Source organism: Cebidichthys violaceus, unplaced genomic scaffold (genome assembly GCF_023349555.1).
Source record: "Cebidichthys violaceus isolate CVI_PGR_0920_01 unplaced genomic scaffold, fCebVio1.0.p SCAF_7, whole genome shotgun sequence".
Classification (NCBI taxonomy): domain Eukaryota; kingdom Metazoa; phylum Chordata; class Actinopteri; order Perciformes; family Stichaeidae; genus Cebidichthys; species Cebidichthys violaceus.
Genome location: NW_027176927.1, coordinates 7,052,457 through 7,073,953, shown reverse-complemented (window position 1 = coordinate 7,073,953; position 21,497 = coordinate 7,052,457). Strand labels below are relative to the sequence as shown.

Genomic DNA, 21,497 nt, shown 5'->3' with positions numbered 1-21,497 from the left:
GCCAACAGACAGCAGAAAAGTCTACAGCCAATTAGAAAATAACAATTACAGGCCTTATGGTCACAGCGAAAGGACAGATCTGAGATTGTCTAAATCATGAGAGTGGAAGAACAAGCTGCTGATACTGTGTGTGCGTGTCTTTTCTGCTCTAATTAAAACGTCCAGAAGAAGTGTGTTTCTGGTGTTAATCAGTAAGGGACGAAAAGAGAAAAGATAAGAGAGGTCAGGGGTTTGTGTATGTGTGTATGTGCACTTATGGGTGTTGGTAGCCTGGCACACAGCTACTTGAGATTCATTCCCATATGACAGTTTTAGTGCCAACGGCGTTGAAAGAATGGATAGGAGAGGAAATGAAGAGGATGGACGGATGTAAAGGCCAAATATAAGGCTGAAAAGAGGGTGGCTAACTGAGAAAAAAGGGATGACAACGATGCAGGTACAGAGAGGGAGGATGAGCTTAGCAAAAGACACAAAATTGTTGGTAAATTATAGGTAATAATTTACCAACAATGTCAGTTGTATCACAGTTATACAATATGGAAAGAAAATTTAAGTTAAAGCAACAGAATATTCAGAATGTGAAAGATTGATAAAGAAAGATAGAGGATGAGAAAGAATGATAAACAACGATGGTTCCGCCCACTAGGTTTACTTCACATATGTCATGGCTTTCTCCTCTCCTCCACGTCTTCTTTTACTCCCTCCTCATCTGGCCTCTTCTTCGTCTCTGTCTTCGTCATTCCTCTCCAGCGTTTTCTGGAGAGACTGAATTATTCAAGCGATGAGAGAGAGAGAGAGAGAGAGAGAGAGAGAGAGAGAGAGAGAGAGAGAGAGAGAGATCTTAACTCAGAATATTGCTGCAGCACTCGTCTTCAGAGATACAGTATCTTGGTAGCCTTTCTTTGGTCATTCACACAGGCCCAGTGACGTAAAATGCACATAAATATTGGAAGAGATTCTCCACTAGTTTAGTTTTTTTGTGTGTGTCATGCCAAACATTAGGCCAAAACACTGCCGCATATCAAATATAGAAAATAAAGCAAGACATATTGTGGAGCACATATACAAAGCCAAAGGAAAGACGTAAATACAGGTGACTTCAGGTATGTTTATGCACAACATTATACATTGATTGCTTTAATTAGAAGAGGAACTTTAATGCTACAAGCCTAAATGTTGCTACTTTCTCTTTCATCCTTCAACGTTTATCTGACAGCTTTAGTTACTTTGCAGTTGCAGATTTTACAAACAAAACATATGATCTTATCATCAAATATGATCATTATAAGTTAAACTACCAAACAGAATACAATCAGTTACACCTTGATCAGCTACAGTGCTAAAATGCTACTTAGATATTAATGCATCATTTATTATTGTGCTATTACAACTTTTGCTCCAGTGAAGGGTTGAAATACTTGTTCCACCTCTACACATGGACACATTTGCTCTTCCTCTTCAAGTGTGACATATAACGTTCAGTTTCAGCATTTAGTTGTAAAATACCAGAACTCAACTGGCCTCAAAGAATCTAGGCTTCTTAGATACTATAAATTATATAAAACATAATTGTCTGTACCGTGGTAGAAGTACTGAGGTGGTTTAGGAAATATATTTGGCACATAGCTCCGTTGCTAGTGATGGTTTTGGCATTTTAGGTGAGGGAATCCTGTCTGCATGACAATGCCGGGGACAGAGCTTCCCCCGAGCCCAGCAATGGCTGTCAGTTTGTCAGCGCTGAGCTCTGGATGTCTGCTCCCTGTGGGCAATGGTCCACTGTGACTGTCTCTCCCTCTCTGCATCTCTGGGCTCCTCTCGGTTGATCTCTTTCTCTATTTCACCGTCTAAATATCTCTTTGTCTCTTTTGACAGTCTGCTTGGTCTGCAAGCCGTCTGCTCTTTTTTTTTGTCACACAGATGTTTGCTGCAAAAACTTAAGTGCTCCTTGTGTACCCTGTTTACCAACACACACACACACACACACACACACACACACACACACACACACACAGCGGCACAGAGAAAATACTGTGCTTTCTGAGTGGATTTTAGAAGGCTCTCTTTTTAAAAGGCTGTTTGCTCAGTCATGCTCTTGTTATAACATGAAACAGCCACTTATTAGTTAGTATAGCATTAAATGCAGAGGCTTTTTGCCTGTTATGTACCATAATTCCGGCTGTTATGATCTAGTTGGAAGTGATAGGAAAAAGAAACATGGCAGGATGGGGGATGTTGAGATGGATAGAGAGTTGGCATGGTCCCTGTCGACCATATGGTGAATCCATCTGATCTTCTTCTGCCGAGGCAGAAAAGGTAATGCAGGACATTGAAGTCTGTCCTGATCCAGCTGCTCATGTCACCCTATGCAGCTGAACTGGTTTTAAAGTGTATTATTGTCTTCTGAACTAGTACACTACAGTTGTGAGTAATGTAGAGCGCCAAAATTAAAGTTGACATAAGAACGTGACATACCCGAGGCTGATATGTGTAAATGTTACAATCTTTAGTGTGCAAGTGTTTGTGTGAGTGTGAACATGCAGAAAACTTGAGTATGTGTGATGCTGACTTGCATTTGCAGAAAACACCATATGTTTAGCCCTCTTGTTTTTTTGGTCACCTTCCCAACCCCACCTGCACCTCAGGGCCCCTGCGGCTACATCCCAACAGCTCTGACTATTCACTTTCAGTGAGGACTGAGAAAAGCATAGTGCTGCGTTTTGTTGATATTGCAGTGACTGTGGGTTCAGTGTGGCAGCACATTTGAACTATGAAGGCTAAGAAAACAAAGACAAAGCAGTATTTTGATAATCGATTAATGGCTTAACAGCAAAATTAGCAGCTTGACCCAAATCTATACTACATACTAATTCTAAGCAGGATTTTTGCATGTAGTGTGTTCAAATGAAGTATAATCACATCAGATAGCGTGCACACTAATACTAAATACTCATCTGTGGTGTTGATGGAACTGTTCTCCTGGTTTTGTTGGATTTTTAAATAATTTTGTATCATCTTTACATTTCTGTAAAATATTCCCAAATCTGGGAGGATAACTGAGGATGAAGGAGTGGGGGAGTGAAGGATGAAGTAAGGGGTGTGTTGGTGGGGGTGGTGGCAGGTTGCAGGGGGGGGGGGGGGGGGGGGGGGTTTCGCATTAGGTGCCAAGAGGAGGATTTTTTGATTCTAGCTCAAGCTGGGAAGGAAGCTCAGTGTGAGTTAGAGCTGATGGGATTTTAAAAAAGGGGGTCTCCCTGTGGCCTCAAGCCAACCTCATATTACTAAACCTGGACCGGTTCATTCACACATGCAGACAGAGAGCAATAATGAAAACCATGCTACCCCTCCCTGCTTTATATTCATGAGCCAGTAGTCTGTGTCTGATGTACCATCTCCCCTGGCAACCTAGGCTCCACCCCATCTCTTTGTAGCACGACATATGAAAGCCATCTGTGTTTAGACCCTTAATCTCCATCACTACACACTCCCTGCCGAGTCTATATGCTGTGGTTGTATTTTTAAGATGGGAGTGAGGATCTTGGGAACAAAGAAGACTCTGGTCCAGAAAATGCTTTATTACAACAGTTAATTCAAGATGAATGCACTGTGTATATGCTACAAATAATACAAAGGCATCTATGTCATATGGTCTTATTAATCATCAGCCACTAAATTCTCAGTCAACATGAAAGTGTGACATTAAAATAGGAGTTGGCTCCAATTATGGCTGCTGCAGTTACACTGGTGGCTGTTAATTCAGATGCTCAGTCCGCTAGGACTACATCAAAGATAAGACAAAACACTGCAGTGCTAAGAGATTCATTTTAATAGAGTGCTCACTGTTTTAATTGGCTATAGTTTTGTTATGGACTCTGATGCGATAACCTAAATTTTTACCCACAGAGCAGATCAAAGTTCAGGGTAACTGCCAAAGAGGTTCTATTCTCAGAGTAAAATGCACATTTCACAATTAAGGTTCAACTGAAATCTTGCTCCAAAGCCAAACAACAGTGAAGCTGTATAATTTCTGGAGGAATAATGATAAAAGTCGTCATTAGTTGCATGTAGGTCTATGTTGTATATCTGTCTGCAAAATTGTGGATTTGTGCACCACACTTGGTAACTTGGCCTTCCTTAGGGAGAAAATATGATTGTGTCACTTTAGTTGATGTGGAGGTTGTAGGTGTAAGCTGTAAAAGTAGCCTTGGTATCACTGGTGCACTGCAGACCGAGATATGGATAACTTTAATGTCCCTCAGCGAATCAAGTCATCATGAAGAGATTACAGAAGGAAGTATAACATTGTATGGCAATACATTTCTGGGAAACCAGAACCTCACCAGCCATTGATTTAGTCAAACAATTTATCAAATAAACTGTTACTGTGGAGACAACTTGCTGGAATGGCTCTTTTCCAGTTTGTAATCCAGTCTGACTGAAATGTTGCTCCATTTCTCCTCTTAGTCTTTTGCCAGACGTGTGAGGACAGACAACTCTCTCACATGAATTATTTCAGTATAAGCAGATCTATTGTGTGTCTATTATCTATTGTTGTTACCCCAGCACATAAACAGGCACACACATATATTTGGATTTATGTTTTAATAAAAACAACAAAAAGATGACAGTGTAGAAAAACATTTGACCTCAACATTGTTGAATAAGATGAATGCATTAGACTTCGAAAAATTGTTGATCAGTGCTCATTATACAAAAGGCAAGACTCAAACTGTAAGGTAAAACTGACTACAATCACTGAACAGCATTACACTTAAGATGGCAAAAGTTTTAATTATCAGCGGACATGTTGATGAACCGCACTCTTATTCCTGTTGGTGTTGTTTTAAGATCACTGTTCATAATTAAAATGTAATTCCACACAGTGATCAAAATCTGCAAATTTCTTAGTGCCATAGTTTTTTAGACATTGACACTTTGGAAAAGTATGTTGCAATAAATGATTAAGTAATATGTAAGAAAATACTCAAGGCTACAACAAAGTCAGTGAACAAAGGCAATGTAAACTGGCACAGTATTCACACAATTAGTGCATTAAAAACTTCAACAGCCGCTCCTCAGAGTGACAAACAATTCAAGTTACACAACACAAAAGATATTAACAGGTGAGTTAGTTAGTAGTTGTTCATACAGAACCACAGAATTCTAAGTAATGTACAGTAGTGATAACATTAGACTTCTATACTGAAAGCTTTACACAGAGAAAAGTGACAAGTAATTTGAGAATAAATATGTGTCCAAAATAAACAAAGGTAACAGAAGAACTGACAGTAGCTTTTCGGCAGCCATCATCAGGGCTTCTTTAATCTAAAATCAAAAGTGGTAATTTATATTCAGCCACATACTAAATGCTAATAACAATTTGCTTGTATCTAGTACATTGGTCCATTGGCCACATCAGCAAGATAGGCGCCATCGTTTGTGGTCATTCTCTGCTGGTGAAACAGTGAAAAAGGCTAGTTGGTTGAAATGTCTTTCAGGTATTGGCAGGAAATCCATTCTTCCCCTTCTACAATACTAAGCTGAATACAGTGTTATTTGCACCAGTGATATCTTTGTTTTTAAGAAAATGTATCCTTCATAATCCCAGTGTTCTTTTAACTGGATTTCATCTTCTAAAATCAGCAATTTACAGACCGATACTGACTGACTTGACTCTAGGGGCTGTAAATAGCTCTATTATACTCTATTAGTTTCATCAGTGGTGATCTTCATGGACAGAAGCCTTTAATGTGCTGACGTTATCAGCAGCTTTTATCTTACTGTCCCTGTGTCAGCACGGGGATGTCGATCTCTATGGCAGACATCCGTGAGCGGGAGGAGTAGCGGTGGCCTGCGTAGGTGGATGTGTAGCCCTGAGACGGAGCGTAGCTCTGCGAAGGAGCATAACTCTGTGAGGGAGCGTAGCTGTAGGCCTGGTTCCCTCCCACCTCTGAACCATACCCATCTGGAGCAGAAATCTGAGAGATGTACATCTGTGTTGCTGCAGGGGCGATCACACTTTGAGCGTAGCCCTGAGAGGTCACATACGGCTGGGCGTCGATAACTGTGGGAGGGAAGGGCTGTGGTGGGAAGGGCTGAGGACCATAAACTGGGGAAGGAGGATATCCGTTGGCAGTGAGAGGCTGGGTGGACAGAGAGGTAGGCATGGAGGGAAGGGGCAACCAGAAAGGTGAAGGCAACTTCTTACACATACAGTACCACATGAACATCAGCAGGGCAGCCAGCATAAGTCCTCCAGAGCAGCCTATAGATACATACACAGCAAAGCCATCAGAGAAAATGTTATCATATCTGATGTTCATTTCCTTGGTGCGGAACAGGAACCACACTGAGGGTGCGATGGCGATAGCTCCGCCTAGGAACAAGAACGTCCCTGCCACCAGGTGACAGCCTGCATTGTTGACCAGGAATCTGATGGTCTTAATGTCCGGTTCAGGCTTGTCTGAGCAGCAGCAGGTCTTACACATTCCTGCCATGCACAGCAGCAAGGCTAGAGAGCCGAACAGCAGGCCTGTAGGCAGACAGAACTGCAGAAGCCGCAGATCCAGCTGGTCCACTTTAGAGTACCACTGGAAACATGAGAAGACATGATTTCTGTTAGGATCATTTAGGACAGAAAAGGAAAAGCATGAGCAGAGGAGAGGAGAGCAAATGTATCAAAGTAATACCTCTGAATCATAGTAGTAACATCCTGAATAGCCATCCTGTTTTACACATTTAGCCCACAGCCCATCATACACGCTGATATTCTTGGCATTACGATTGAAAGTGACGAGTCTCGTTATGCGCCACTGTGGGATCAATGCTGCCACAGCAATCCCTCCCACAGACACAAAGGCAACGAGGAAGGCAAAAGCGTTGGTGGCGTGGATGTCCCGGCACGACATGGTGGTGCTGACAGGAACGAAGGCCACGACGAGAGTTCCTGTTTGAACAGATAAAGAAAGGAAGTCGGACAGAAAGAAGTGACTGGTCAATCCAGTGGAAAGCAATGGGGCCATAATCTGACTGTAGTTCTTTACACAGAACTCCTGATCATAGGAAAAAGGCATGGTTGTACAAGCTTCTCCTATTGGCCCCATTACTACTGAAGTAAGCTAACTGTGCCACAGACTGACCTAGCTATGGGCAACCCCCCTGTATTTCTATGCACCACAGCGTAGTTGACCCAATATCTGCCGTCCCGAGAAACAATGCTCTCATTTCATTAGCAAACAAAGTGGGAATGACTTGGAAGCTGTAGGGCAAGAGTGTCTATACTGCAGTGCATTACATAGACGGTGCAGCTAAACAATGAGCAGTTGAATTGGATGTTTACGGTCTCTTTGTGAGACAACAGTGACTGACCATGGCTGTGTGAAAACTGTATAATGAGAGACTCCTATCTGTCTTTAATACAATCACGTCTAAATATTTGCATTTTTTTTTCTTCTTTATTTTGAATGCAGTTATCATGGTAACTTAACTACAGCAGTCAATGATGACTGCATCGTCCCAATATAACTGTGATAATACACTGATTAATACCATGACATTATAATTGTACTAACACCTGGTATTATATTGAAATCCAATTTTGTGATCAACATTACACAATAACCGAAAAAAACAGGTATTTATGAAGTTATTATGACGCAACAGCTTGCCAGACGACGCCTGTCTGGGTGGTTTCGTCAGCTAGCTTAGCTAACTTATAATAACGTTAGGTTAGGTAACTTTAGCGTTAGCTCTTTCAGCCCGTTAGCTCATCGCTAACTGGAGACACGTACCGTTATGAAAGGATTAATGCTGCATATATCAACAATTCTGTTCACTAAAATCTATCGTCAACATATGAAATGATAACCACGGAATGTTTACGAATAGGCTGCTGACTGAGCGTTTCACGCTAACGTTAAATTAACGTCAACTAGCTAGCTGGTAGCTAATAACTTAGCATTACAACAACCTGTTGCGTCCGGAATCCCTCATTGTGAAGCTCAAACAACTACAACTACATTAAACATTGACACATACCTTATATTCCCAGCTGTTAGGTCGTATTTAGATCGAAGGCAGTGTCATTTCAGCCCGGTATTCCTTACACACTCGGTCCAAACCTGATTCAAACCAAACCAGACCCTTTTCCTGAAGTAAAACTGTGTTATTGTGCCCTCAGTGTTGTCTCACAGGTGGTTAACGCATGCGTGCAGAGCATTAAAATCACAGGGTTGACATACAAATGTAAAGATAAAAGTAGATACAATCAAGTGAGCAAATACAATACAAGAGGATAAATAATAATGTACTATTGTCCAGAAATAGATAAAAATAAATAAAATAAAGATATAAATCCCTAAACTGTACGTTGCAAAACACATAAATTGGTCTGCTGTTGACATGCTGGTTCAGTAGATGCAGAAGTATTTTGTGAGGCAGCAGAGGTCTACCAATATTTTGTCCAAATCCTTTTTGATGTTTGTTGCTATACCAACCATATGATAGTATGTGTTTTTGTCCAATTATTTGTCTCCCCTGAGCTTTTTGTGCGTGGGTGGAATATAAAAAAAAAGAAAATCAACCAAATCAACATAGGGTACAGATCAGTACAGATTAGACAGAATTAAACAGGCACTTTTGGACACTTACTTCAGGTGAACTGGAACATAGCTGCTTGACCCCCATAACACACTTTTGGCTGTGATCTGTGTCACTGATGAAATTCTGCTTTATGTGTCTTTTAGGGAGATGTCCGCATTCACATGATATATAAATCTGCAGGGCACGAGAGATTTAATGATCTCCTCAGTGGTAAGATGATGACTGAAGTCATAAGAAATAATTTAATGGGATTTATTTTTATAAAAGCAGTGAAATACATTTTAATTTATTGATGTTTCTGTTTTCTAGGTGATTTTCCAGAGCCGCCTTTTCCCAGTCCTCCATTTCCCGGGTCAAGAGCTGTTCACAGGAGAAAAAAGAGACAGGTATGACTCCTCTGCCTGCATATTTCTGAGAAAATCATCATCATTAGCAGATGGCAGCTGATGGACTCATGTTGACTTCACTTTATGATGTGCACATGAGTATGTTAGTTTATGTGAGTGTGAGATAGAGAGATAATTATGCTCTGGATGCTGTTTGTCCAAACCTGATTCTCCTGCTGTTTCCCTGCCCATGTGTTTTATGTAGATTCATAAAGATATAGAGAGAGCGCTGTTTCCTCACTCTCCTCCCACACAAGAGCTCCCCACCCTTCTCTCTTTTTCTTTTTTCTTTTTTTCATGAAATATTTACCTTGTGAGTATGCTGCTTCCTCGTCTTTTCTCAGACAGTCGGATGTCTGCAGCTGTCGGTCCCTCAGCCTTCAGAGCTGCTCTCATCTTTATTTGGAATAAAGACAAATTGGTTTAGCTTTGCAAAGTTCATCCTTATTGATTTGTCATTTCTTTTCTTGGTGACACATGAGACAAGAGTTGATCTTTGTGTTTGCTGTGTATGCTGTTCTGAAATTGTCAATGATGTAAAAATGTTTTGGTTGAAGAAAACTGAGAAAATGGTGTCTGTCTGTCTGTCTGTTTTTATTTTGAAACTGGCAAACTGTGTTGTTTCTTCTCAGGCTCCACATGTGTCACGCAATGTAGAGGATGAGATCAAATACATTGAGTTGATGGTGATCAATGACCATTTAACGGTAAGTAGATATGGTATGGTTGTACAATTATGATAGACTGTATACCATAAAATTGTTAATTCTATAACTCCAAATACTACCTTCATTGTGCATAAACTAGACAGTTTTGATCCAAATAGCCCTGACTAAAATGTTTTCAATAAAGGTGATATTTGGAGCGATCAAATGCGCAGACACTGGCTCCTTTTACACATTTAAATGGCCTAAAATTAATTGTTTCCTGTCTGTCCCTCTCTCGTCTCTCTCTTCAGTACAAGAAGCATCGGCTTTCCGTTGGACACACGAATAACTATGCTAAGTCAGTGGTCAATATGGCTGACATGGTAAGAATTGTATTGATCCACTTCTTGGAAAGCTTGCCACAAGCACTTCCGGGTATTGGAGCTGAGCGCACATTGAACTGATTTCTCATTTAACCAACCTCACTCTCTACATTTAAAACCTCTCCTGGCCCATAATATGCTGCATGCAGCCATTAACCAGCCAGTCATGAGTTTTCAGAGGACTGAAAAAAGCAGTCGTATCTCAACAGTACAGAGGCAAATATTTCAGTGGTTCATTATTTGTAGACACATTTGTTTGCTGTGCTACTGAAATCTGACCTGCCACAGGGTCATGACTGTAAGCTGATAGGCTCTGGAAGCTGGGGAAAGGTCATGCTTTTTTGTCGTGTCCTTGAAGAAGATCATATGAAGCAGACTCTGTTTAGGACGTACACATTGATTTCCATGTGAGAGTATAGTTGCCTTTTTTTCCCCAGTGTATGCCATCCTGCCACTGCACTGAGGCCACATTCACATTGTCATCAGATATGATGAATATTATAGCAATCACAAATAAGTAACAATGGGTATGAATATACAAAACACCACATCACTGAGGCCACATTCACAGTGGCAGCATGATAAATATTATAGCAATTACTTCTAAGTTACTGTGGGTATAAATATACAGAATTAACCGGTCGAGGCAGATGGCCTCCCAGAGCCTGGTTCTGCTTGAGGTTTCTTCCCGTTAAAGGAGAGTTTTTTTCTTGCCGCAGTCACACTGATTGTTAATGGGGGAATATTGGGTTTCTTAAAATTAAAGACGGTCTGCACCTGCTCTGAAACATCTGTCACCATGGATAATGATTGACACAGTGATCATTCCCAAACCAACTAGCATTTACTGTAAAGTAAATGGTACATTCCATTTCATTTGATGGACATGTGCATATAAGGGTGTAAGAAAAAACAAAACAAAACAAATCTTATCTTGAAATCCACTTTCTAGCTTTTTTTAACCACATCTCACGGATCTAATTTGCTCAGTTGTCATCTCATGACCCTGAGTTCATGATCAACAAATACATTTAGTTTTTGGGGAAAAGTGATGGCTCCTTTCATTTATCTTTAATGCTCATTCTGTGATTTTTAAACCAAGCATCCAATTTTCTGAAAAATATATCCCCAGTGATATTTGGAACTCAGAAAGTTGTTAACAACACTTACTCCTGCTTTCAAGGTATTTCCAGAATAACTAAATGACATCCTCTGCACAATAATAATAATTAAAACAAATTCAACCCCCCTCTTAAGTTTTGGCTGAATGGAGTTATAGGTTGAGGTTTTAACGGCTGGATTGGGAACAGCTTTGTTTTGATACTACTGGCATTCAGCTTAAACAAATAAGGCTTTGCTCTTGGCCTCTTCTCCAGTGTTTGTCTCGCCCAGCACCCCAATAGATTTCCATTTTATGAAAGCAAACATTATTATTTGCCAGTCTGCTCCCTCTACAGTATGTCCTTCAGACTGTTACCCTTATTGACTTTGTCTGGCTGCCTGTAATGTGCTGCTGTCTGGTGGCGGGACACTGATCACACTGACTGTTTGAATGCTGCTTTTACAGCAGACAGCTGAAGATGTTGATGAATATGAAGCGTGCTCGTCACTGTTAATATCAATCACGCCATGTCAGTATAACTTACCTATATTAAATCTACTATTAATTCTCCAGATTTTCAAGGAACAGCTTAATACCCGGATTGTGCTGGTTGCGATGGAAACATGGTCAGCCGACAATAAGTTCAACATTGACGACGACCCCATGGTGACGCTGAGGGAGTTCATGAAGTATCGAAAAGACTTCATCAAGGAGAAATGCGACTCTGTTCACCTCTTCTCGTAAGTTTGAATACTTAAAATTGTGTTCTATGTGTGCTCGGAATCTTTTTTATTAAACACATAACTTTATTTTCTTAACAGAGGGAATCGTTTCCATAGCAGTTGGGGCGGCGCTTCCTATATGGGAGGCGTTTGCTCTCTGACTAAAGGAGGGGGAGTCAATGAGGTGAGCCTCGAAATACAAATTATAGATTCCTGTTATATTCTGCAGTTTCAGTTTATAGGCATTTAGTATCTGTTATTCCATTTGATTAATTAATCCAAAGTCTTTTGTTAACTTTGAGTGGGATGCCTTTGATCCTTTATAACACTTTATTTTTTCAGACTTATCTGATATTCTGTGTATTTTCTGGTTTGTTCGTTCTCTCTCTCTCTCGTCTGTCTGCCTCTTCATCAGTACGGGAAAACAGATGAGATGGCCATAACCCTCGCTCAGTCTCTTGGACAGAACATTGGCATCTTCTCTGACAAGAAGAGGATCCTCAATGGTACACAGTTAAATCTTAATGACTATTTTATTTCTTACTTTTCCAGCTCATTTTTAAGGCTCGTTTCTATGCAATGGAAAGATGTTGATGTGTTTTTTTTTTTTAATCTCCAGGCGAGTGCAAGTGTGATGACCGTTGGTTGGGCTGTATCATGGATGATGTTGGGTAAGTGACTTTTACAGAACATTCCCTAATCAATTCATAACCTTAAAGCCACAACAGGAACAGACGGGTTTTCGAAACTAATTGTCTCACGAAAATCTGACTGGGATTATAACTTAGTGTCAGTGAGCAGTTGTTTTTCCAGTATATTTTAATCACAACATTAGAGTTGGATACCATGTTGTACATTGACTATAATGTTAACATCATTCTTTTACAAAGAAAAAAATTGCATTTGTTTGCTCAAGAATTCATTTTCTATTTTGAGTGGATGGGTATTTTCACCAAAGAATTAAATTAAATCTGTTGTAAAAGTCGTTCAATTTGGATTGTGGACATTTTTAATTTGAACTAGAATATATTATACTATGTATCTCAAAGCAGTTGAAACATAATCATATTTTATTATCTTTGAAAGTGTTTATTTGCAGCAGGTTTATTTTATTTGTAAGGGACCATTTACAATATTAAACATAAATGTTACCATTTCATGTATTGTACCAGAGTTAGATTAAAGCTCATTTTCATCTTCAGTCCTTTTTTTGACGTCACAGTTAAACCATATGCACAGTGACGATCAGCACTAAATAAGATCACACACACAAACCATGTTAGTAACAAGTCTATGTTTGACAAATTATGTAAGTCTAAATTATTTTATCAACTATTTAATGTGTTTATTAAAAATGTGATGTAATGTAAATAATGTAATGTATTTCCATCCGCTGGAGTGTCATGGTAGTTTAATAATTCACCACCAGGTGTCAGCCTATATGAATTTTTCATATGGCTTGTTTATATAACTTCATTGGACCTCTCTCCGCAGTAATGTGTTATATAATCTGTTGCTTGCTAAGATTAGAAAACAGGTGATAAATCAGTCTGTGTATGTTGTGTGTTTCATGACAGTGTTTGTCTTAGTGTACATCAGCAGTGTTAGTACTGTGGAGGCTTTCTGTGAGCATACGGATGTGACTGTGTGTTGTGTCTCTGCGACCTGTGTGTATGTGTGAATATATATACCCCTCTTCTTAAATACTTCTCGCGTTCCCCCTCTATCCCGAATGGGACAGCAGGTGAGCTGAAGCTTGGCTAGAACGTTGCCTGTGCTGTTTTGAACCAACCGGCTGCCTCGGAGGGGTTGTCAGTCATCACAACCTTTCCCATCTCATCCAACAGCACGACAGCTGCTGTGGCCCCAGCTTCTCTTTTTTATTCAAATGTTATGAAAAAATACAGTTTGATGTCCTTTTATTATACACTGACTGTATTTTTCATAATCATTTTGTACAATTTCACATGTACTTCATGTGTATTCTTCAGTTTTTGGATGTCACTGTCTGATCAGCCAAGAAAATTTTATTGATTTAATTATTCTAATTTATTGACAGTCTCCTTCTACCTCCTGCACTTTGAAAGTCAGGACTTTTCATCAGTTATTTTTGTCCATCTCTAACCGATTGAAACAGTCTGCAATGTCATTCTCATCCTAGGCCAATATTTAACTACCTCATTTCACTGTAACGGCAGTGCACTCCCCTAACACTCCTCGTCCAGGTTCTGCTCTATTGGTTATCAAAATAATGCTGCTATAATGTCATGTGGTCACATGACAGAGGACAGGTGACTCTGCGCTCTTATGAGACTGTCACCTGTGAATGGACCTGGCCCAGATCTGTATTTACTAAAGTAATCTCAATGGTATTTCAGACACTTGTATTCAATGAGCAACCCTCAGTCATGTCCATTGACGGACGTTTCTTTTTATTCCTTAGCACTTGCATGTGTGATCGACCTAACCTGACTACTACTACTAACTGTTCTCACATTTCTCACAAGGTTTAGCTGCTGTGTGTGTGTGTGTGTGTGTGTGTGTGTGTGTGTGTGTGTGTGTGTGTGTGTGTTTGTGTTTGTGTTTGCGTGCGTGCGTGCGTGTGTGTGAGTGTGTGCACGTGTGTCTTTTCATATGTTTGTATGCACATATTGTCTGAACATGCATTATGGTCAGAATGGTTAGAATTCAGAATTGGTCTATATCTATTTTTACTTATATTTCTTTTCTGTTATATTCTCATGAAATAATTGATTTTTGCCATGAACATACTTGGACAAAATATGATTATAAAGAGTGCTACATTGAAAAAATAGATTGTGGCCTTGCCTCCTAAAAGCCACTAGGAGGTGATAGACTGACTGTGAATGAATGAAGAAAGAAATAAATGATTGTGAATCTTTTTCTCTGGAAACACAAGGTGCTTCATGCACTTTATGAAAGAAATCTACAAACCGTAGGCAAATAATACATTAGTGTCTGTGTTTTAATCTTTTGGAATACATGTAATTAAATATTAAAAATATGTGCATTATTCTACAATATAACATAAATAAATATGGTAAAATAGAAGTAAGATATAAATAATAATGTATACCACAATACATAACAACAGCGTAAATAATAATAATGCTGTAAATGTGACGTATTATGGTGTGTAAAAGCTTGTAAAAATGCAGGAATAGTGCAAATATATAAGAGTACTAGTTTAGATGTATAGCATAGATAAAAAACTGTATTAATGCCAGAGTAAACTGTATTGCAGAGTATTGCACAGTTGAATTATTGCTCAAAACATCTGTTAAATCAGTATTGCACAGTTAAAGATATTATTAATTATGGGCTTATTGCTGCTAAATGGCTGATTAATAATATTATTCCCCATGGCAAAGATTGTACTTCTCCTGGTGACCAGTGAATCATTTAAGCACGTTTCATCTTTGTTTTACCCCTTATTACCGTTTAAATGGGGATAAACACTACAAGATTTTGATGAGAGTAAGCACTGGTGCAAATTTTTAATTCAAAGATGCAAATTTCTGTGAGAGTTGGGACAACTTTAAACTTGATTACATCTACCTGAAATATTGTAGTGTGCTTCACCCATCATCAAAGCGTCATTACTGGCTCCTTATACAATTATTATCACTGTATGTGGCATCATTTATCCACATTTTTTATCAAACAATGACAACCTCTCACAGAATATGTTTATTATTGTATTGTTTCCTGTCTCAGTCCTGATGAGCCACACTACCAGAGGCACTCAAGCTAAACATCAGTGACTGATGGTGCAGCAGTCAGATGATGTTTAAACACTGCTTAGGTTTTGGTCGATGTCATCAAAAGCATCAGAATGGAAACAGGACATTTGATTGTGACAAATTTGCTCAAGTACCTCATTTTTTACTGTAAGTGAATCGAAGCAATCAAACTGAGCATTCAAGAGTTGATGAGCTTGATTTCTGTGTATTTCGTGAGAATTTGTTGAATATTGATGTGATCATTTTAGTATCAATAATAATGTTTTTGTGAGTCATCCACAATAGTTCATTTCCATGCCAAATTCATAAATGCATTTTAGAATCCATTCCACATCTTCCACATATCTCCATGTGATCCTCACAATCTTAGCTCTACTGTATATCTACCTCCATGTTGTAGTAAGGATCTCCTCTGAACTGTGAGTATGGTAAACCTGTGGTAAAATCTGAAATATTCATGGTACAGTGTAAGAAATACAAACTTTATTAGATATGACAAACCTGACATGGCATTGTATGTTGCACTGAAATTAAATGTGAGGTATGAAATATAAATTTTTGTGGGCAGAAATGTTCCAGTGGTTGTCCTGTAGTTTGTGTTTGGGGAACAAGCCCCTGTCTGCCTCAGTATTATCTGAAAATGCTCTCTGTACTGTATCCACGGTAACAGCATAATATGCTGCGGTTGTGTTGAACAGTTTCTACCTGCCCAAGAGGTTCTCTGACTGCAACGTGGAGGAGTACCATAACTTTCTAAACAGCGGTGGAGGAGCCTGTCTGTTCAACAAACCTCTGAAGGTACTTCACACTCACATAAAATGCATAGTCATGTACATGGGCGGATCAATGGGCCCCTGAGCCCCTGGGCACAGACATATAAAGGCCCCCCACTCTTGCTTCCCCTTGTAGTTGTTTCACGTCTTATTTTGGTTGTATTGCATTTCTTTGTTGAGGTCTTGCCTATCTTTTTGTGTCTCTTTGTGATTGTTTTTTATCTCTTGGTTTGGTTGTTTTGCATCTTTTAGTAATTTTGCATTCCTTAATAGTCCTTTTGCATCTCCTGGTAGTCGTTTTGCAACTTTTGGTAGTTGTGTCTCTTTGTGATCTTTTTTGTTGTTTTGTATCTTGTTTCGGTCATTTTGTCCCTCTTTTTGGTAGTATTGCATCTCTTTGTGATCATTTTGTGTTAATTTGTGACTTCCCAACAAGAAATGTTAGCAGTTACTTCGAACAGAGACTCAGGGGCCCAACAGGTACTGGCCTCTGCCCAGTAGGCCCGTTCAGTAATCTGTCTATGCTCATATACATACATGTGTCCTCTTAGTAATTTGAAAATTTATTCTGGCCTTCTTCCCCTCAGCTTTTGGACCCTCCGGTGTGTGGAAATGGCTTCGTGGAGCCAGGAGAGGAGTGTGACTGTGGCAGCCCAGCGGTAAGCTACAGTACTGTAGATGACTGGGTGCTGAGATGTACTGCCCTAAAGGGTTAACTTGGTAATCATCCAAGGTCAAAGTGGTGGGCTAATTACCCAACAACAAGACCACCTTCTGTGTCAGACTAATAAGAAGTAATTTAAAGTAATGAAGTAATGTCATTGGAGAAATCAAGGTGCTGCATACACTGATAATTGCACAATTATAGAGTTTGTCCAGAGAGACTACTGTTTGAATAGATTATAATGTTAGATGAGATAATGTGTTACATAGAACAACTTAACATGAAATTAAAGGAAAACAACTGAGAGCAGTTTCTGTCTGTCTGTTTAGGAGTGTGCCAGAGAGGGGGAGGCCTGCTGCAACAAGTGCACTCTGACCCAAGGCTCCAAGTGTAGCAATGGACTCTGCTGCAACGGATGCCAGGTACAAAACAGGGCCCAACTACACCTTTCATCCTCCGCTGGGGTGTCGTTTTGGGTAAAACAGATGTACTAACTACTCATGGCACCAAGCTGAAGGAGTATGCCTTTTTCGGTCCTCATGTGGCAATCTCCACTTGAATTTACTTTCATTGTATACTCTGGTTTGTGAAACAGCAAACAAAGAAAATGGATGCTACTTTAAAATCTGTGGCCACCTGGAACAAGTGACAATAAGTTGCAGTTTTTTTTTCGTTTTTTTTTACCATAAACCAAAAATGTCCTCTTCAATCTTTCCTTTACAGTTTTGAGCTGGTTATGACAGCCTGGCTTTCAAATATGTCAAAATGATTAAATGAATAAATTAATGTAGTCTAGTTGTGGATGGGTATACAGACTCGTCATAGATAGACTAATAGTAGTTTGGGATGTCAATACAACAGAAAGAGAGACCACCACTGTGCAATGGTTTGACAATTCTTCATTAAGGCCCTGTTCCTCTGACACAAAAACTTAATTACAAACACTCACTTCTTTGATTGTATGTATGCTCTTACAGATGGAGTTCATGGGAGTTGTGTGCAGAGATTCAGTGAACGACTGCGACATCCCAGAAAACTGCACAGGCAATTCCAGCCAGGTGGGCATTAACTTCCCTCAGTTTTCTGCAACCGGAACTATAAACTTATTCAGTGCATCACAGAATCTTTAAGGGTATCTTTGTTATTTGCAGTGTCCACCAAATGTGCACAAGATGGATGGCTACACATGTGAAAAGGACCAAGTGAGATATTGAGATACTTTACATTTAAAAAGTCTGTGACTCTGCAGAGTTGACTTTTCTGACTCTATATTTCTCTCTGCAGGGTCGATGCTTCAATGGAAGGTGCAAAACCAAAGACAGACAGTGCAAGTACATTTGGGGAGAGAGTAAGTGGAATATTGTGTATGTGAAATATGTGCAAATTGAATTATGTATTGACAAATCTGCAAAAGACTACATGCATTTCTATTACAAGATCTTTACTAGAGATAAACCTCTTAAGCTCAAGATATTAATGTTCTTCATGTTGTGTCTCCCCAGAGGCAACAGCGGCTGACAAGTTCTGTTACGAGAAGTTAAACATTGAAGGGACAGAGAAAGGCAACTGTGGGAAGGACAAAGATACCTGGATCCAGTGTAACAAACAGTGAGTGAATCCTTTCTGTGACTGAATCCTGTGCAATTTTATTATCATCTTATTTTACGCTCCGTAATGTTTCGTTACATCTTTTGTGCTTCAGGGATGTACATTGCGGGTACCTGCTGTGCTCCAACATCTCACCTTCCCCGCGACTGGGAGAGCTGCAGGGAGGGCTGACCTCTTTCTCAGTCGCCCGGCACAGTGCTTCTCTTGACTGCAGGTACACATCATTGAGGAAGAACACATCTTTCAATGCTCAAGTGCAAATCAACAGCCTAAAAAAGACTGTTGGTGATCTTTTATCTTTTATTTTGGGACTAGTTTTATTCCCTAGTTCTGTATTTCCTGCTGTTAAAGACACTGTGCACAGCAAAGGCAACTTTTACTGTTCAACTATAATAAAAGTGTCTCTCATGTTAAGTGCTGTGTGAGTGACTCAGGTGTGTTTGTTGTTCAGCGGTGCTCACGTGCTGATCGATGGAGACACTGACCTGGGATACGTCGAGGATGGGACCGCCTGCGGGACAGACAGCATCTGTTTTAATCACAAATGTCTCCCCATCCAACAGTTCAACTTCAGCACCTGTCCCGGGACCACTGACAAGATCATCTGCTCTGGACACGGGGTACACAGAGTGAACACAGACACGGGTCACAAATAAACACACATTGACATACAAGTGTGCAACCACTTTAGCTATTCAGCTGAAGCCCCAGAGTGTTGTTGCGTACATTTAAGTTGGGTATACTTTAGTACTTTATCATCCAGAGTATTAAGAAGCTCTGAATGGTTAACCCTGTTCTTTAATTTAATTTTATGATAAACATATGTGTCTAAGAAGTATGCATACCACACTGTTTGACAAAAGGGACTGACCATAAAAACAATAATTTGTTCAGGTAACAACATAATGTAAGGTCTAATCTGCTTGACCGAGCTTGCTAACAATAATGTTACTTATTAAATATATAGTATACACAATTTAAAACATCAGCATTACTTCCTAAAACGTCAAACTACAGTTGGTCTGGAGTAATATATTGAGAGTAGTAGCACATTATCTATTCACAGGAAGTGTGACACTCTTTATTTTATGTTACATAATAAATACATATTTTGAAAGGGTATTAGTGTTAGCATAAGACTTAGGATATTAACAGTTAATTAAAAATATGTCTGTTAATAAGTCTTTCCAAAACTAATACCGGTTTATCTTTGCTATTCAGCACAACATGTACTGCAAGGGTTCAGTGTCCAAGTTCCTCATCTTTTTTTTTTTTAATCGGAGACCTCACAGTTCAAAGCAAATTAGTTTTTAACTTTTCTCTTTTTTTGCTCTAGGTGTGCAGTAGTGAGCTGAAGTGTGTGTGTTACCTGGGATGGGCAGGAGAGGACTGTAACTCTACGTCTCCTCTCAGTTATCTTGTGGTCGGACCCACTGCTTCAGTCTCAGGTAAGAGATGTTGACATAATTGTTTGTTGCCTCTATCCATTCTCTCTTCATCTCACATTTTTGGACCTTTTTTCTTTTCTCTCCATCCGTTGTTCTCTGCTTCCCATAGCTCTCAACTCTTTCCACCCCACTTCATCGCTTTCATTTCTTCTGTTGAACTCCCTCCCCTTCACCGATCCCATTCACACATTTTATTTTGAAGCTTTTCTTTTTTGTTTTGTTTTAGCATGTCAGGTTTCATGTTTGCTCATCAAAACCAGCTGCATTTGTATTCACTGAACCATGCATGTCATTCTTTTTGTTTGTCATTATTTTCACACTCATTCTTTGTCGACAGGCTGATGTCTTTGACGGAGTGACTTGAGGTCAGATTTGAGTTCCTTTTCATTGTATCTGTTCTGTCTTTGATGTCATTTCCTGGTCCATTTCCTCTCTCACCTCAACTTCAGCTGCACCTCAGTTGGCTAATTCTGACCATTGTTCAGTTAAAAATCAAGTAGTTTGTAAAGTTATCCTGAATGGGAACCTACTGCACATGTAAGTTCCCCTCAGAGTAGAGCTGAGGGCTGACAGTAGTTTGGTTGTTCTCAGTCTTGTCCCCCTTGTTCTCCGTCTACACTTTTCCTGCTAAGTGTACTGTGTTTTTGTGCTCTGCTGCAGTGTTTTGTGGTTTGTGTATCCCCTTGTGTCCACATGATTCGGGGAAACAAGAGACACACATTCAATTAACACACTTTTGCCTCCCCACTCTCTTCTCTCCCTCTGTCTCAGGTATCAGCAGTACCAACATCATCATCGGGGCCATCGCAGGCTCCATCCTCGTCCTCGCCCTCATACTGGCTACTACAGCCTGGTGTTACAAGTGAGTGTTCCTGCAGCCAGCCAGTCTTATCTTCTTTTTCCTGTGAATTACACAATAATTGACAAGGGGTAGCAAGTAGATATTGCTTTATTTTGAGGGGTCACAAGTCAACAAGGTTGGTAAATTACTGCTTTTTATTCTGAAATACATTTAACAAAAGTGATATTACTGTTGGACTGAGGATACTCGTACTTCTCTTCACAGGAGCTACAAGCAGAGACGTTATGTTGAGTCTGAAGTTCACCGAAGATTCTGCCGGTTTGCTCACTTCAAACTCTATATTCAATTTGCTCCATTTATGTTGATTTTACATGACATATTTTGAGAGTTAGTGTTCTGTAAATGATGTTTTTTTTTTTGCATAAAACTAAGTCTGATGGTATATATATATATATATATATATATATATATATATTATTGCGACAGTCCTCTTTCTCTTAAATTACCCTAAACCCAGTGCATCTACATTACATTACAAATACAGCTGTAGGAGGAAAATATTATGTTGACCTGAAAAAGACCAGTGGCGGAAGAAGTACT

At 39.6% G+C, this 21,497-nt stretch overlaps 2 protein-coding genes across 2 annotated transcripts in view; one reads left to right on the top strand and one right to left on the bottom strand.

Moving 5' to 3' along the window:
• adam22 (ADAM metallopeptidase domain 22) overlaps nt 1-21,497 on the top strand; it is a 57,301-nt gene that overhangs the window by 27,331 nt on the left and 8,473 nt on the right. Inside the window, exons 7-26 of the mRNA XM_068736394.1 lie at nt 8,742-8,808; nt 8,908-8,984; nt 9,617-9,691; nt 9,943-10,014; nt 11,690-11,856; nt 11,938-12,022; nt 12,254-12,344; nt 12,458-12,509; nt 16,301-16,400; nt 16,963-17,034; nt 17,369-17,461; nt 18,017-18,097; nt 18,191-18,241; nt 18,324-18,387; nt 18,542-18,647; nt 18,742-18,861; nt 19,099-19,267; nt 19,984-20,095; nt 20,867-20,957; nt 21,162-21,215. Of these exons, the coding sequence (XP_068592495.1) occupies nt 8,742-8,808; nt 8,908-8,984; nt 9,617-9,691; nt 9,943-10,014; nt 11,690-11,856; nt 11,938-12,022; nt 12,254-12,344; nt 12,458-12,509; nt 16,301-16,400; nt 16,963-17,034; nt 17,369-17,461; nt 18,017-18,097; nt 18,191-18,241; nt 18,324-18,387; nt 18,542-18,647; nt 18,742-18,861; nt 19,099-19,267; nt 19,984-20,095; nt 20,867-20,957; nt 21,162-21,215 (1,799 nt within the window). The remainder of the gene's footprint in view (nt 1-8,741; nt 8,809-8,907; nt 8,985-9,616; nt 9,692-9,942; nt 10,015-11,689; nt 11,857-11,937; nt 12,023-12,253; nt 12,345-12,457; nt 12,510-16,300; nt 16,401-16,962; nt 17,035-17,368; nt 17,462-18,016; nt 18,098-18,190; nt 18,242-18,323; nt 18,388-18,541; nt 18,648-18,741; nt 18,862-19,098; nt 19,268-19,983; nt 20,096-20,866; nt 20,958-21,161; nt 21,216-21,497) is intronic.
• Nucleotides 4,591-8,166, bottom strand: cldn12 (claudin 12). The gene is made up of 3 exons (XM_068736395.1): nt 8,035-8,166; nt 6,687-6,943; nt 4,591-6,587 (listed from the first exon to the last, which is right to left on the bottom strand). Exons 2-3 carry the CDS (start codon nt 6,903-6,905, stop codon nt 5,775-5,777), a joined length of 1,032 nt encoding a protein of 343 aa, XP_068592496.1. The 5' UTR covers nt 6,906-6,943; nt 8,035-8,166; the 3' UTR covers nt 4,591-5,774.

Bases quoted from the DNA above. Each gene is read 5' to 3' on its own strand.
- cldn12 (XM_068736395.1), bottom strand. From the start codon at position 6,905: ATGTCGTGCCGGGACATCCACGCCACCAACGCTTTTGCCTTCCTCGTT. The intron at 6,588-6,686 runs GTATTACTTTGA...TCATGTTTCCAG, and splicing joins GTTACTACTATGATTCAGAG to TGGTACTCTAAAGTGGACCA.